The 15,372-nt window shown below is 41.1% G+C and overlaps 1 protein-coding gene across 2 annotated transcripts in view; it reads right to left on the bottom strand.

Annotated features, from left to right (window-relative positions):
- USP30 (ubiquitin specific peptidase 30) overlaps positions 1–15,372 on the bottom strand; it is a 46,796-nt gene that overhangs the window by 15,346 nt on the left and 16,078 nt on the right. For both annotated transcript variants that reach the window (XM_063454682.1, XM_063454681.1), the window contains exons 8-11: positions 14,635–14,694; positions 12,256–12,342; positions 11,280–11,357; positions 10,861–11,062 (exon numbers count right to left, since the gene is read on the bottom strand). In XM_063454682.1, the coding sequence (XP_063310752.1) occupies positions 10,861–11,062; positions 11,280–11,357; positions 12,256–12,342; positions 14,635–14,694 (427 nt within the window). The remainder of the gene's footprint in view (positions 1–10,860; positions 11,063–11,279; positions 11,358–12,255; positions 12,343–14,634; positions 14,695–15,372) is intronic.

Here is a 15,372-nt window from a genome sequence, read left to right on the forward strand (position 1 = left end):
GTGAACAAATTCACCCGAAAAAAAATATAAAGATAATAAATAATATTGAACACACCCTAACAAAAGTGTTTAAAGGTGGAAGATGCAAAAACATCTATTAAAAGCCTGGAAATGTTCCCATGTAGGTACCCATATATGTTATAGGGGACAGGGATGGGTAGGAGTACAGAGACCTGAAAAAAGGATCAGAATAACCAGCATACACCTCCCCTATATCGGGTAGAGCTAATAGTCAGATTCTAGCAATACAGAGCAGTAAAAGTAATGGAGAGCGGATAAATGCTGCGAAAGCGGCGGTAAAGGTATAAGGAACTGGTGCTTAACGTATTTACTTAACATAAATGTACAGAAAAATGTGAACAAATCTTTCTCACGTTCTGTTTAGCTGTTAATATGTCTCGGATCTGTTCAACTATTCCTCCGTGTGATGAGTAACACCATGGGGGAGTGAACAGTCCTACCAGCATACACTTAGTGAGAAATACCTCTGTTTCAATGTCCTTAACCAAATATCCAGCTCACATCCACAACAGCTGCTGCTTCAAGGCAGCCTCTTGCTATCCCTCAAAACTTGAATAGTGGGACCAGCGGCTAACGGCAGATAGAGAGTAGCGGAGAGGTAAGTACAGTTGTTACTAGTATGGACGTATAGGAGAATAAAGATCCCAGCGGATACAAAGTGAACTGCCTATAAATACGCCCTGAACTAACTGACTACCTTGTAGCAAACTCAACTGCTGCTTCGAGGCAGCCTAATGGTATCCCTCAAAATAATATGCTAGAGTCGGCATAGACATAGTGGGAGCCCAGGTGGGTCAAGACTTCAGAGTGAATGCATCAGCAAAGAGCAAGCCCGCAAGCTCGACGCGCGTTTCGGCGTTACTGGACGCCTTTCTCAAGAGCTACTCAGTGTGAGTTCCCGGACCTGTTTATAAGGGGGGTCTAACCCCTCCCCTCCTTGGTAATAATCCAATCCGTACTTACTTGCGTTTAAGTGGATTTCGCCACCCACTCCCTCTCCAGGCCAATCCTGGAGGGGTCGGTGGGCGTGTTTGGAAAAAAGGGGGCATCACTGCTAAACTGGTGCAGGGCCCTTATATCCCTAAAGGGGAATGATTACCAATGGTTTAAACTGTGAAAACACAAAGTGTTGCACAGTGTCCATAGTGCATAAATCATGTCTATGACTCAGTAAATGGGTACAGAGTCAGTCAAAATCAATGGGGATCATTGAGACAGAAGTATAAAGTCTGTTATATCGTCAGGCAGGGGGTGTAATCGCTCCATTATAGGGAGCTGAGTGACTCTCCGGCAGTATGGCCTGGATACAAAGTGTCCCCTAGTGCAGCGGACCTCTTACTTTTGTGTCGAGGTAGTCATCCCCGCTGTGACGACAGTAGTCTGGATTATAGTAGTGTAGGTGTTGAACCAGTGTACAAAGGTCCCCACTGGGGCACCTCATTCCAGAAGTGTACCTTATTAAGTCGATTAGACATAGGTTAGTCACCTGTGGACAAGTAGCGATATGGTGGTCTTGTAAAAATTGTTAGTATTACCATGAAATGTGTACATATAATAGTCACTATTAATCCACACACTGTATATTAGTTGCCAGTAGATTAACATTTAGAAAAATATAATATCAAGAAAGAAAAAAGGAAAATATATATACTATAAGCACCTCAGGGACTTTCGATACCGGCTGGAACGAGGTCAAACATTCCATTCAGAAGTTTTGGCCCATTCTCCTTAAAGACACCCATCTTAAGGATGTACTGAGCCCTCAAGCCTCCATAACAGCCCGGAGAGGTAAGAACCTCAGAGACATTCTTGTCCCCAGCCATTTTTCAACTAGACAAAACACAAACCCCACATGGCTGGGACGCAAGATCCCAACAGGCTCATATGCCTGTGGCAGATGTGTGGCTTGCAGATTTATCCTTAGAGATTCCAAAAGCGTAAGCGACAGTGAAGGCAAACAAACCTTCCAAATTCCCCATTTTTTCAACTGCAACTCAATGGGGGTAGTATACCTGCTCACTTGTAGTTGCAAGATGATGTATGTGGGGAAAACATTCCGGGCTTTCAAGGAACGTATTAAGGAACACGTCAGGTCCCCAAAAAACCGTCTAGACACTCCAATCTCTAGACACCTCAAGGAATGCCACGATGGGTCCTCTAAAGATATACGATTCTGTGGCCTTGAACTCGTAAAACGCGAACAGAGACGAGGTGACTATGACAAGATCCTACGTCAAAGAGAGTGTAGGTGGATCTACAAATTGAACACCCTAAATCCTAAAGGCCTAAATGAGGGGTTTTCTTTCTCTCCATTTATTTGATTCATCAGGCACCAGTCAAAACTGAGGTGCTTATAGTATATATATTTTCCTTTTTTCTTTCTTGATATTATATTTTTCTAAATGTTAATCTACTGGCAACTAATATACAGTGTGTGGATTAATAGTGACTATTATATGTACACATTTCATGGTAATACTAACAATTTTTACAAGACCACCATATCGCTACTTGTCCACAGGTGACTAACCTATGTCTAATCGACTTAATAAGGTACACTTCTGGAATGAGGTGCCCCAGTGGGGACCTTTGTACACTGGTTCAACACCTACACTACTATAATCCAGACTACTGTCGTCACAGCGGGGATGACTACCTCGACACAAAAGTAAGAGGTCCGCTGCACTAGGGGACACTTTGTATCCAGGCCATACTGCCGGAGAGTCACTCAGCTCCCTATAATGGAGCGATTACACCCCCTGCCTGACGATATAACAGACTTTATACTTCTGTCTCAATGATCCCCATTGATTTTGACTGACTCTGTACCCATTTACTGAGTCATAGACATGATTTATGCACTATGGACACTGTGCAACACTTTGTGTTTTCACAGTTTAAACCATTGGTAATCATTCCCCTTTAGGGATATAAGGGCCCTGCACCAGTTTAGCAGTGATGCCCCCTTTTTTCCAAACACGCCCACCGACCCCTCCAGGATTGGCCTGGAGAGGGAGTGGGTGGCGAAATCCACTTAAACGCAAGTAAGTACGGATTGGATTATTACCAAGGAGGGGAGGGGTTAGACCCCCCTTATAAACAGGTCCGGGAACTCACACTGAGTAGCTCTTGAGAAAGGCGTCCAGTAACGCCGAAACGCGCGTCGAGCTTGCGGGCTTGCTCTTTGCTGATGCATTCACTCTGAAGTCTTGACCCACCTGGGCTCCCACTATGTCTATGCCGACTCTAGCATATTATTTTGAGGGATACCATTAGGCTGCCTCGAAGCAGCAGTTGAGTTTGCTACAAGGTAGTCAGTTAGTTCAGGGCGTATTTATAGGCAGTTCACTTTGTATCCGCTGGGATCTTTATTCTCCTATACGTCCATACTAGTAACAACTGTACTTACCTCTCCGCTACTCTCTATCTGCCGTTAGCCGCTGGTCCCACTATTCAAGTTTTGAGGGATAGCAAGAGGCTGCCTTGAAGCAGCAGCTGTTGTGGATGTGAGCTGGATATTTGGTTAAGGACATTGAAACAGAGGTATTTCTCACTAAGTGTATGCTGGTAGGACTGTTCACTCCCCCATGGTGTTACTCATCACACGGAGGAATAGTTGAACAGATCCGAGACATATTAACAGCTAAACAGAACGTGAGAAAGATTTGTTCACATTTTTCTGTACATTTATGTTAAGTAAATACGTTAAGCACCAGTTCCTTATACCTTTACCGCCGCTTTCGCAGCCTTTATCCGCTCTCCATTACTTTTACTGCTCTGTATTGCTAGAATCTGACTATTAGCTCTACCCGATATAGGGGAGGTGTATGCTGGTTATTCTGATCCTTTTTTCAGGTCTCTGTACTCCTACCCATCCCTGTCCCCTATAACATATATGGGTACCTACATGGGAACATTTCCAGGCTTTTAATAGATGTTTTTGCATCTTCCACCTTTAAACACTTTTGTTAGGGTGTGTTCAATATTATTTATTATCTTTATATTTTTTTTCGGGTGAATTTGTTCACCAATCACTTTAACACTTCTGCTAGGGTATATCTATTATCCTTTTTAAACATTAAAATTAAAGTTCAATATGTATTTTTGTTAGGTAAACCTGTTTACCCATTACTAGAAATAAAGATTTATTACCATATTTTTGTGACCCTATACTTAAGGGAGTAGTTAGAAGTGGGAATGGACTCCACCCATCTTTAATGGGTGGTTCTCCTTTTTCCCATTTTCTTTCCTTTTGCCCAAATTTTTGTCTAACCGGGGTTAAGCCCCTACTACTCCCCGTAACCTCGCTGAAACTTAGATGTGATTCATCTTACATTCTAAGTCTCTTCCTCTTCTTTTGTTATAAACTTTAAGGTTTCAATACCTAGGTTACACGTCACTTCAAACACTATGGCTGGTTTTTTATCTAATAAGCAGGATTTCAATACATGGTGCAAAGACGCCGAAAATGTATTTTCCAATGATAATCTTGAAAATAACTATGCTTCTCCCGACATTAATCAATCCTTTAATACAGTAACTAAAACTTACAAACAACAAATTAGGACATGTTGGGAAATATCCTCTTTAGAAAACTATATCAAGAAAGATATGATCCCGAGGGGTCTCAGAGTAAGGAACACTCCCACAGCTTACACCGATAACTCTGATTTTATGAAAGAGTGGGAACTCTCAGCTGGAACCTGCTCGAGAAGGTTTATGGAAATTATATGTACATTTGAGAAAGCTAAACTAGACAACACCAACTTAAAACTTGGAGAGGAAATAGAAAAACTAAACCAGTTCAAAGGGGAACCCACTTTCCCACCCCTTGAAAGTAAACTCAAGCTAAACCTGGAAAGGTATCAGGAGTCAATTAAATTTAGGAAGCATCAGAAATTTCTCAGAGACTCTAGGGACTATCAAACCGGTAATATTTACAATTTCCCCACCCGCCGCCTGAGACGAAACTCTGAAAACTACCTAACTTCCGATTATGACTCTTCTGACCCTGACTCCAACAATATACCGTCGAACTCACAACCCCCGACTCAAACCCCCTCTAACCCTGCCAACCCCCGTAGCATTCTAAAAAACAAAGGGGTGGATTTTTTAGAAATAAGCCAACAGGAAGATTTTCCCAACTATCAAACACGGTTCCAAACCAGAAACAGGGACAGAGGGAGAGACAGAGAGGGGAGGAGAGGGGGAAGAAGAAGACGGTATTAAGACCTGACCCTGTACCTAAAACCACCTATACTCCAAAATTGCAAGTAATTAACCTATCATCGTGTCAACTAGATAAATTTCAGCTTAATATCTTGGAAAAAGGCCTTTCATTTGTCCCCACTCCAGCTTTCGATAGATTCATATGGATTAAAGATTTACATCTATTCGTACGGAAGCTGGCACTTCACAAATTTCACGAATTAAACAAAGAGAAGAAAGCTAAATCTCTAGGTCTCTCTGGTAGGGACATTGAATGTCTAAACACTCTAGTCTCCCTCCTTGACGAGAATGATATACAACCATCATTTAAACACACTGAATTAAAACCTAAAAGTCACTTTACTCCCAACTTTTCATCTTTCAGAAATATTGATTTATTCCTTGAGGCTGTCAAGAGCGAGATTGAGGGTATACAATATAACAACCTCCACTCCTTTCCTCACGACAATCTGTCCAAAAAAGAACAGACGGCCCTTAAATCACTTAAAGATAACAATGATGTGATCATTAAACAGGCAGACAAGGGGGGCAATGTTGTAGTCATGGACACATCTAACTATGAGAAAATGGTGAAGAAGGTTCTGAATAATGAAGATACCTACAGGATCATCCCTTCTGACCCTACCAATACTTTTCTCCAGAGTTACAAAGCAATTTTGGACGATGGCCGCAGTGGAGGGTTGCTATCGGATGGGGAATATCACTTTATCCTCAACCGTCAACCAAGGATAGCAACCTTCTACTGCCTGCCGAAAATCCACAAATGTTTGGAGGATCCACCAGGCCGCCCAATAGTTTCTGGGATCAACAATCTCACCCAGAACGGCAGCCTTTATATTGACCAGATCCTCAGACCTTTTGTCGAACGTTTACCCTCATACATCAGGGATACAAAACAGGCTCTATCTTTACTTCTTAATCAAAAGATAGAACCAACTGCAAACCTTTGTAGCCTCGATGTTGAGGCACTTTATTCCTCCATCCCTCACCAAAGAGGGATCCAACATGTCAAACACTTTTTGGACAGAAGAGGCCCTGAATATCAAGCACACACTACTTTTACCCTAAAACTTCTCAACTTCATTCTATCCCATAACTACTTCTTGTTCCACAATAAGTACTACCACCAGGTGAGAGGTACGGCGATGGGCACGGCTTGTGCTCCATCGTATGCCAACCTCCACCTGGGCTGGTGGGAAGAACAGTTGAGGACATCCGACAGTCTCTCCCCCTTTATATCCAAGATTATTTCTTGGCACAGGTATATTGACGATGTCATTATAGTGTGGCAGGGCACTAGGGAGGAATTCGACAATTTCGTGTCCCTCCTAAACATCAACGAAGATAACCTTAGATTTACTGCAGAATTTGGGGGCTCAACTTTAAATTTTCTCGACCTAACTATTTCGGTCTGTAATGACGGTTCCCTAAATACCACCTTATTCAAGAAACCATCTGCATCCAACTCCCTTTTGAAATGGGACAGTTTTCATCCTAGCCCCTTAAAGCAGGGTATTCCCACAGGACAATATCTCAGGCTGCGGCGCAATTGCACAGATACATCGGACTTCCAATTGAAAGCCAAAGCTCTGAGACAACAGTTCAAGGAGAAGGGGTACCCGAATAGGTGCCTCAAGAGGGCCTATAAAAGGGCACTGTTAACTGACAGGGAGGACTTACTGACAGAATCACCCGACCCTGACAACATTAATAAGAAAACAATCAGGATGATAGGGACTTTCGATACCGGCTGGAACGAGGTCAAACATTCCATTCAGAAGTTTTGGCCCATTCTCCTTAAAGACACCCATCTTAAGGATGTACTGAGCCCTCAAGCCTCCATAACAGCCCGGAGAGGTAAGAACCTCAGAGACATTCTTGTCCCCAGCCATTTTTCAACTAGACAAAACACAAACCCCACATGGCTGGGACGCAAGATCCCAACAGGCTCATATGCCTGTGGCAGATGTGTGGCTTGCAGATTTATCCTTAGAGATTCCAAAAGCGTAAGCGACAGTGAAGGCAAACAAACCTTCCAAATTCCCCATTTTTTCAACTGCAACTCAATGGGGGTAGTATACCTGCTCACTTGTAGTTGCAAGATGATGTATGTGGGGAAAACATTCCGGGCTTTCAAGGAACGTATTAAGGAACACGTCAGGTCCCCAAAAAACCGTCTAGACACTCCAATCTCTAGACACCTCAAGGAATGCCACGATGGGTCCTCTAAAGATATACGATTCTGTGGCCTTGAACTCGTAAAACGCGAACAGAGACGAGGTGACTATGACAAGATCCTACGTCAAAGAGAGTGTAGGTGGATCTACAAATTGAACACCCTAAACCCTAAAGGCCTAAATGAGGGGTTTTCTTTCTCTCCATTTATTTGATTCATCAGGCACCAGTCAAAACTGAGGTGCTTATAGTATATATATTTTCCTTTTTTCTTTCTTGATATTATATTTTTCTAAATGTTAATCTACTGGCAACTAATATACAGTGTGTGGATTAATAGTGACTATTATATGTACACATTTCATGGTAATACTAACAATTTTTACAAGACCACCATATCGCTACTTGTCCACAGGTGACTAACCTATGTCTAATCGACTTAATAAGGTACACTTCTGGAATGAGGTGCCCCAGTGGGGACCTTTGTACACTGGTTCAACACCTACACTACTATAATCCAGACTACTGTCGTCACAGCGGGGATGACTACCTCGACACAAAAGTAAGAGGTCCGCTGCACTAGGGGACACTTTGTATCCAGGCCATACTGCCGGAGAGTCACTCAGCTCCCTATAATGGAGCGATTACACCCCCTGCCTGACGATATAACAGACTTTATACTTCTGTCTCAATGATCCCCATTGATTTTGACTGACTCTGTACCCATTTACTGAGTCATAGACATGATTTATGCACTATGGACACTGTGCAACACTTTGTGTTTTCACAGTTTAAACCATTGGTAATCATTCCCCTTTAGGGATATAAGGGCCCTGCACCAGTTTAGCAGTGATGCCCCCTTTTTTCCAAACACGCCCACCGACCCCTCCAGGATTGGCCTGGAGAGGGAGTGGGTGGCGAAATCCACTTAAACGCAAGTAAGTACGGATTGGATTATTACCAAGGAGGGGAGGGGTTAGACCCCCCTTATAAACAGGTCCGGGAACTCACACTGAGTAGCTCTTGAGAAAGGCGTCCAGTAACGCCGAAACGCGCGTCGAGCTTGCGGGCTTGCTCTTTGCTGATGCATTCACTCTGAAGTCTTGACCCACCTGGGCTCCCACTATGTCTATGCCGACTCTAGCATATTATTTTGAGGGATACCATTAGGCTGCCTCGAAGCAGCAGTTGAGTTTGCTACAAGGTAGTCAGTTAGTTCAGGGCGTATTTATAGGCAGTTCACTTTGTATCCGCTGGGATCTTTATTCTCCTATACGTCCATACTAGTAACAACTGTACTTACCTCTCCGCTACTCTCTATCTGCCGTTAGCCGCTGGTCCCACTATTCAAGTTTTGAGGGATAGCAAGAGGCTGCCTTGAAGCAGCAGCTGTTGTGGATGTGAGCTGGATATTTGGTTAAGGACATTGAAACAGAGGTATTTCTCACTAAGTGTATGCTGGTAGGACTGTTCACTCCCCCATGGTGTTACTCATCACACGGAGGAATAGTTGAACAGATCCGAGACATATTAACAGCTAAACAGAACGTGAGAAAGATTTGTTCACATTTTTCTGTACATTTATGTTAAGTAAATACGTTAAGCACCAGTTCCTTATACCTTTACCGCCGCTTTCGCAGCATTTATCCGCTCTCCATTACTTTTACTGCTCTGTATTGCTAGAATCTGACTATTAGCTCTACCCGATATAGGGGAGGTGTATGCTGGTTATTCTGATCCTTTTTTCAGGTCTCTGTACTCCTACCCATCCCTGTCCCCTATAACATATATGGGTACCTACATGGGAACATTTCCAGGCTTTTAATAGATGTTTTTGCATCTTCCACCTTTAAACACTTTTGTTAGGGTGTGTTCAATATTATTTATTATCTTTATATTTTTTTTCGGGTGAATTTGTTCACCAATCACTTTAACACTTCTGCTAGGGTATATCTATTATCCTTTTTAAACATTAAAATTAAAGTTCAATATGTATTTTTGTTAGGTAAACCTGTTTACCCATTACTAGAAATAAAGATTTATTACCATATTTTTGTGACCCTATACTTAAGGGAGTAGTTAGAAGTGGGAATGGACTCCACCCATCTTTAATGGGTGGTTCTCCTTTTTCCCATTTTCTTTCCTTTTGCCCAAATTTTTGTCTAACCGGGGTTAAGCCCCTACTACTCCCCGTAACCTCGCTGAAACTTAGATGTGATTCATCTTACATTCTAAGTCTCTTCCTCTTCTTTTGATATAATGCAGTGTGTTTGTGTAGTGTGCATTATATATACACACACACTACACAAACACACTGAATTATAAACAGTGTGTTTGTGTAGTGTATGTGTATAATAATAGTGTGTGTGTGTGAGGGGGCATTTTTTATTAAAACATTTTCTTTTAATCTTTATATTAAATTATTTATTTATTTTTTATATATTTAATTATTATTATTTATTTTTTGTTGTCCCCCCTCCCTGCTTGTTGCCTTGCCAGGGAGGGGGGATATGTTAATCCCTGGTGGTCCAGTGGCATTTGCTTAGCTGGGGGAGGGAAGTGGGGTGGGCGGCAAGCGTTTACTCACCTCCCAGCAGCTCCTCCAGCTCCCCAGTGTAAATCTCGCGAGACCCGCGGCCGTCAGAGCTGGCCGCGGGTCTCGCGAGATTTACACTGGGGAGCTGGAGGAGCTGCTGGGAGGTGAGTAAACGCTTGTAATGAGCCTGGCGGTCCTGGGAGGTATTATCGGCAATATCGGTATTCCTATTGGCCGATACCGATATTGCCGAAAATACCGAATATCGGCCGATTATATCGGTAAAACCGATAATCGGTCGATCCCTAATATATATATATATATATATATATATATATATATATATATATATATATATATATATATATATATATATATATATATATATATATATATATATATATATATATATAGTGGGACCTCGTTTTACAAACGCCTCGGTTTAAAATTTTATTTCTCGATACAAAGCAAGTTTCCCCAGGATGCATTGAACCTGGGAGGTTTATAGCACCGCCCTTGCATTCTGGAGCCTGTGGGTAGCACATGGTGTTGAGTGTGGAGGTGTTGGAGCGGCTTTTGCATAGAGTTTTGGAGCAATTCTGAAAATTGTCTGCAAGTTAACATACCATTTTTTTGTTCCATTTGATGTTATTATTCTATTATGCAACATTAAAATAACCAACACTAATTTGTAAGTGGATACCATAAATGTATTTCCTCTACAACCAGCAAATACAGAAATGTTTATTTCATTGTATGGCATATTGTACAATTAATTATGATATGTACTAAATGCACACTACTTTTATAAATGCATCTCATGCGAAATCTGCTGAAAAATCTAAATGTTTGCTAGCTAGTGTCATTTTAAGAAGTTGGAAAAACTATAACAAACTTACCCGCTTGTCCCTCTGATATCTTTTGAATGGCATCCGCTTGATGGCAGCTCGGTCGGCAGAATGTTTCACTTTTGGTGACCCTGTACTTATATCTGTCTAAAATCAGAAACTCGCCAAATTGAACATGCTCATTGCGTTTCAAGGGGCTTCCCTGATTAGACCAACTAAGACGCTGCAAGTGGATGCAGAGACACTGTGGGAGCTAGGGAGTAAACAAAATATTGGAAAGGATGTTACATGCTTCTTTCCTACAACCAGCCACAAAAGCACATCAATTTACAAAACTAATCTTATCATATACGTCTTATTTTCTCATAAATGAACAGAAGAAATATGATTCAATATGATGTCATAGTAACCATTCTGCTTAATCTTGCTTTGCTCCAAGTTAGGATTGGAGCTGTAAATGATGCCCTCACCTTTCCTAGTTGCAGCTGTTTGACAAATGTCTTCCGATTTTCCACCAATTGCCCATTATGTCTCTCATTAGCTTGAATCTGGAAATGTTTAGAACACATGCATTGGTAAGAATACAGGGTGCTGTAAACATATACACATCAACCTACTAGTTGTTTTTAATATCTACGATTGTGTGAAATTCCGGAATATTAAAAGCGGTGAAATTCAAATTTTATATCAGTGTCAAACAAAGTTAGAATGACCCCTTTAACCCCTTAAGGACCAAACTTCTGGAATAAAAGGGAATCATGACATGTCAGACATGTCATGTGTCCTTAAGGGGTTAAAGAAATTGTTTTTTTTTGTTTTTGTTTTTAAAAAGAGTCATACTCGCCTAAGGTTTTCTCATCTGGAAATTTTGTACTGGAAAAAGGTATTTATAATTTTAGAGATTATTTTTTTGCAATTATTTTATTTCAGAATGTATTGGTTAACAAAAACAGACACTATACAACAAAATAAGAAGGAATCACACTGTGGGTGTGGGACCAGTTCCAACACAACAATGGCCTACGACACAAATTTCTCCCTAGGTCACCAGTGACGGCATTAGGGGCCGTATTTCCCTGTCTGTCCATGGATTTATGGAATAGGTTGGGGGTCACCTCAATTGCTAGCGTATGCAAAGAAGGGAAATTGATGCCTTTCCCAGAGTTGCAACAAGTGTTTAACCTGCCCAACTCCTGTTTTCCAATACCTCCAATTACACAGCATTATTTCCATTCACATGCAAACACAACTGGAGCTAACCACACCACACAGTAGAGATGTGGTGGACATATACGACAGGTGCTGGAAAACACAGATAAAACCTAAAGCTCTGTCAGCCTGCTATCATACTCCCACTGCCCAATAATGAGCCAAACAATTTAATATCAATGCCATATTTAAAACAGCATATAGGAAACCAACATTTTCTTGATGACTACAACTTACTTTGGTGCAAAATTCACAGACAACATCCTTAACCAACTCAGTAGAAATGAAATGCTGCAAGCAATGATCCAGTGTTATAGTACGTCCCTAAAAAATAAAAATAACAATGTAACTATGGCAGAAGGGGTTAATAATCCTAGAATTTATTTTTTCATTCAGGTATAGCATCCTTCAGAGGTTCCTAATCAACCTCACAGGTTTCTCATATTTTGGAGGGAGAAGAGGGCATGTTTTTGGAGTTTTAGTCTATTGCTTCCCTAATAGGACCAAAAGGTTTTGAATTGTAATACAAACATTTACTGGAATAAATACTTATTTTATGCAAACTCAGCTTTCCTACTTAAATTCTTGTTGCTCTTTTTTTTTTATTTATTTTTTTGTGCATAGATATTGCAAACAGGCTTGACATGCCAACAACTAGGGCAAACATTTCAAGACATAGAAAGTAAGTCATATGGCATTTGATAATACTGAACATTTTTATGAAATAAAATATTGTGTGACAAGAGAAACAGGCTTAGCTTACATTTTGCTAGAATGAGTGCTGTATCGGCAGAGCACGCAGACGTGTCACTAAATTAGATATAGCTAATCACAGCTTATAAACGTAGCGCGGGGGTGGACATGAGAGTACTATACCAGGGTATATCTGTGCCTGGTGTCTATCGCATCAAAAAGCAAGGCATATTGAACTAGTATGCAATAAGAAGATTAACAGGAGCACTGTATGAGGGTTCAACAGCTTGAAAGAATAAATGAGTAACATAATAAAAGTGTTAACAAAACGACTTGTCGCTTGTGTGACACTGGGTTTACTTTCGCCTAGGTCAGAGTCCTTGTCATGAGACTTCTTTCAGGTGGCAGCCAGCTCTCGAAATCAGAAAGTCAGCCAATATCCTGACTGGGCACCCATGTGCGTGTTGAGCACTGTAGTTTGCCTTGCTGCGGTTCAGAGTTGAGGCACTCCCCCATGCCCCAGGGCTGTTCCAGAGCCTGCACCATGTTTCCACAAACTTGGAGTCTCCCTGAGACCAAATTCTTCCCGTCCGGGAATCTGCAGAAGGCTTTACTGAGCTTGTGTAGGAGTCAGCGTTTCGTTCACCTCCGCATGTGTGGCTGGTGTGCTTGGGGTGTACCCTTGGGCATCGGGTTTTCAAGCCAAGAGGTTACCCAGGCACTCCCAGGTAGAGAAAAGCCCATGGGTGGCAGCATTTTATAGGCAGATTTTTCTTGTTTTAGGTTTTAAAAGTCGTGAGGTTGAGGAACTCTCTCAACCCGTGTCCCGCTCAGTCAGCGGTCAGGCCCCCTTTTCTGCTCTTTAAAGTTACCCTATACTGTGGTTTACTACCTTACTGTATGTATATTTCTTCAAACATTTTGTTTTGCTTTTATTAATGTGTATTTGTTAAAAAGAAATATTATATGAAAGAGAATGCACACCAGAACCTATATATATATATATATATATATATATACACACACACACACTTATTTAATGAACCAACAGTTGGTTAAACATGTCTGTTACAAAAAAGAAATACAAAATGACAAAAAAAACAGGCAAAAAAAATTAACAGTAATAATTTACCAGAGTTCTCACAAGCCTATTAGGGCAGAAACACAAATCAAAATAACCCCCCAACGTTTCGGCACCAACTGGCTGCCTTTTTCTTGAATTAAATAAGTGTGTGTATGGTATATATATATTTATATTTATTATTATTTTTTTGGTTCTGCTGTGCATTCTCTTTCATATAATATTGATGTTTATGTTGGTACTAGAGGGAGTACCAATGAGGAATAGCACCCAGGTTGATATTGTCTTTATATAGTCTCTCCATAACTTGTTTTTGTTTGTTTAAAAAAAAAAATTCTTGACGCATACTTTATTAAATTATTTCTTGATATTTGCAATAAATTTAACTTGCTGAATAAGGTATACTTGCTGAATAAGGTATACGCACTAATTACGGTTTCACTAATGAAAATATGCCCTACCATTTAATGACCAAGCTAGGATCCAGCCATGTCAGGTCAGAGCATGGCCACAAAAAAATAGTCAGCTTAAAAAACAAAACAAAACAAAAAAAACTACAAAGAAATTAAACTGTTGGATTGTGCAGAATAAGTTATATCAGTCTTTGCTTAACTTTCATAGTAATATAATGTGTTTTATTATTAAAGTGATCTTACAAACATATTTCTTCAAACTTAGGACTGAATGCCATATAATAGGACATTTTATTTTACTTCTAAATACAATTTCAGATCAGACTATGCAGTAGAGATGCCTGCAGAAACCATATGCACTTTGTTCATATTATACAAACATCCTTGCAGCACGGGTACATAACATGGCCCATCGTTTATTTCACTTACCCACGTTGTAGCAGGAATGCTTAAAGAAAGACTGTCAAATGTATCATATCGCATAGGACTCTGAAAGAAAATGGGTGTTTATTACCTTTTTAAACTTGTCAATATACACAAAACTACTACACAACACGAGCACTGGTTCTGGGGCACAATGTGGCGATTGCTGCGCATGAATAGTAGCTCCCCCCCTTACCCATGGTGTAACATTGGATTGGCTGAAATCTTCAGTAATAATGATCTCAGGCAGAGGAGCCACGGCTACACGGCACACCGGGGGGGACATACGTTAAACTCTTTCCTTTATGGATACAGCTGGCACCCAGTAATGTAAACAGATAGTGTAACACGAACAAGATACATGCTTGCATCCCTAACATTAGAGTGTTCCTTTAAAACAAATTACTATAATAATGAGTCTGGGGAAACCATTCATAATTTCTCCATCCCATCCCGACCCCAATACCTAAAGCATATTTCCAATCAACAAACTCAGCGATCAGGAAGTTCGTGTGGAATCAAAAGCCAATCAGAATCTGCAAGACAACCCTGGAACGACCCAAGAGGGAAGGGGGCATGGGACTCCCCTCGCTGCTCACGTACTACCACGCCACCCACCTGCAACGGCTGGTAGATTGGCACGCCAAAACAAGCCCGAAATTATGGGTACGAATGGAAACCCACCAAACCCAGGGAAAGATACCATCCAGGCTCTGGCATGGGAGCACAACATATTCTGAGATC

This window comes from Pelobates fuscus, chromosome 5, assembly GCF_036172605.1.
Source record: "Pelobates fuscus isolate aPelFus1 chromosome 5, aPelFus1.pri, whole genome shotgun sequence".
Classification (NCBI taxonomy): Eukaryota; Metazoa; Chordata; class Amphibia; order Anura; family Pelobatidae; genus Pelobates; species Pelobates fuscus.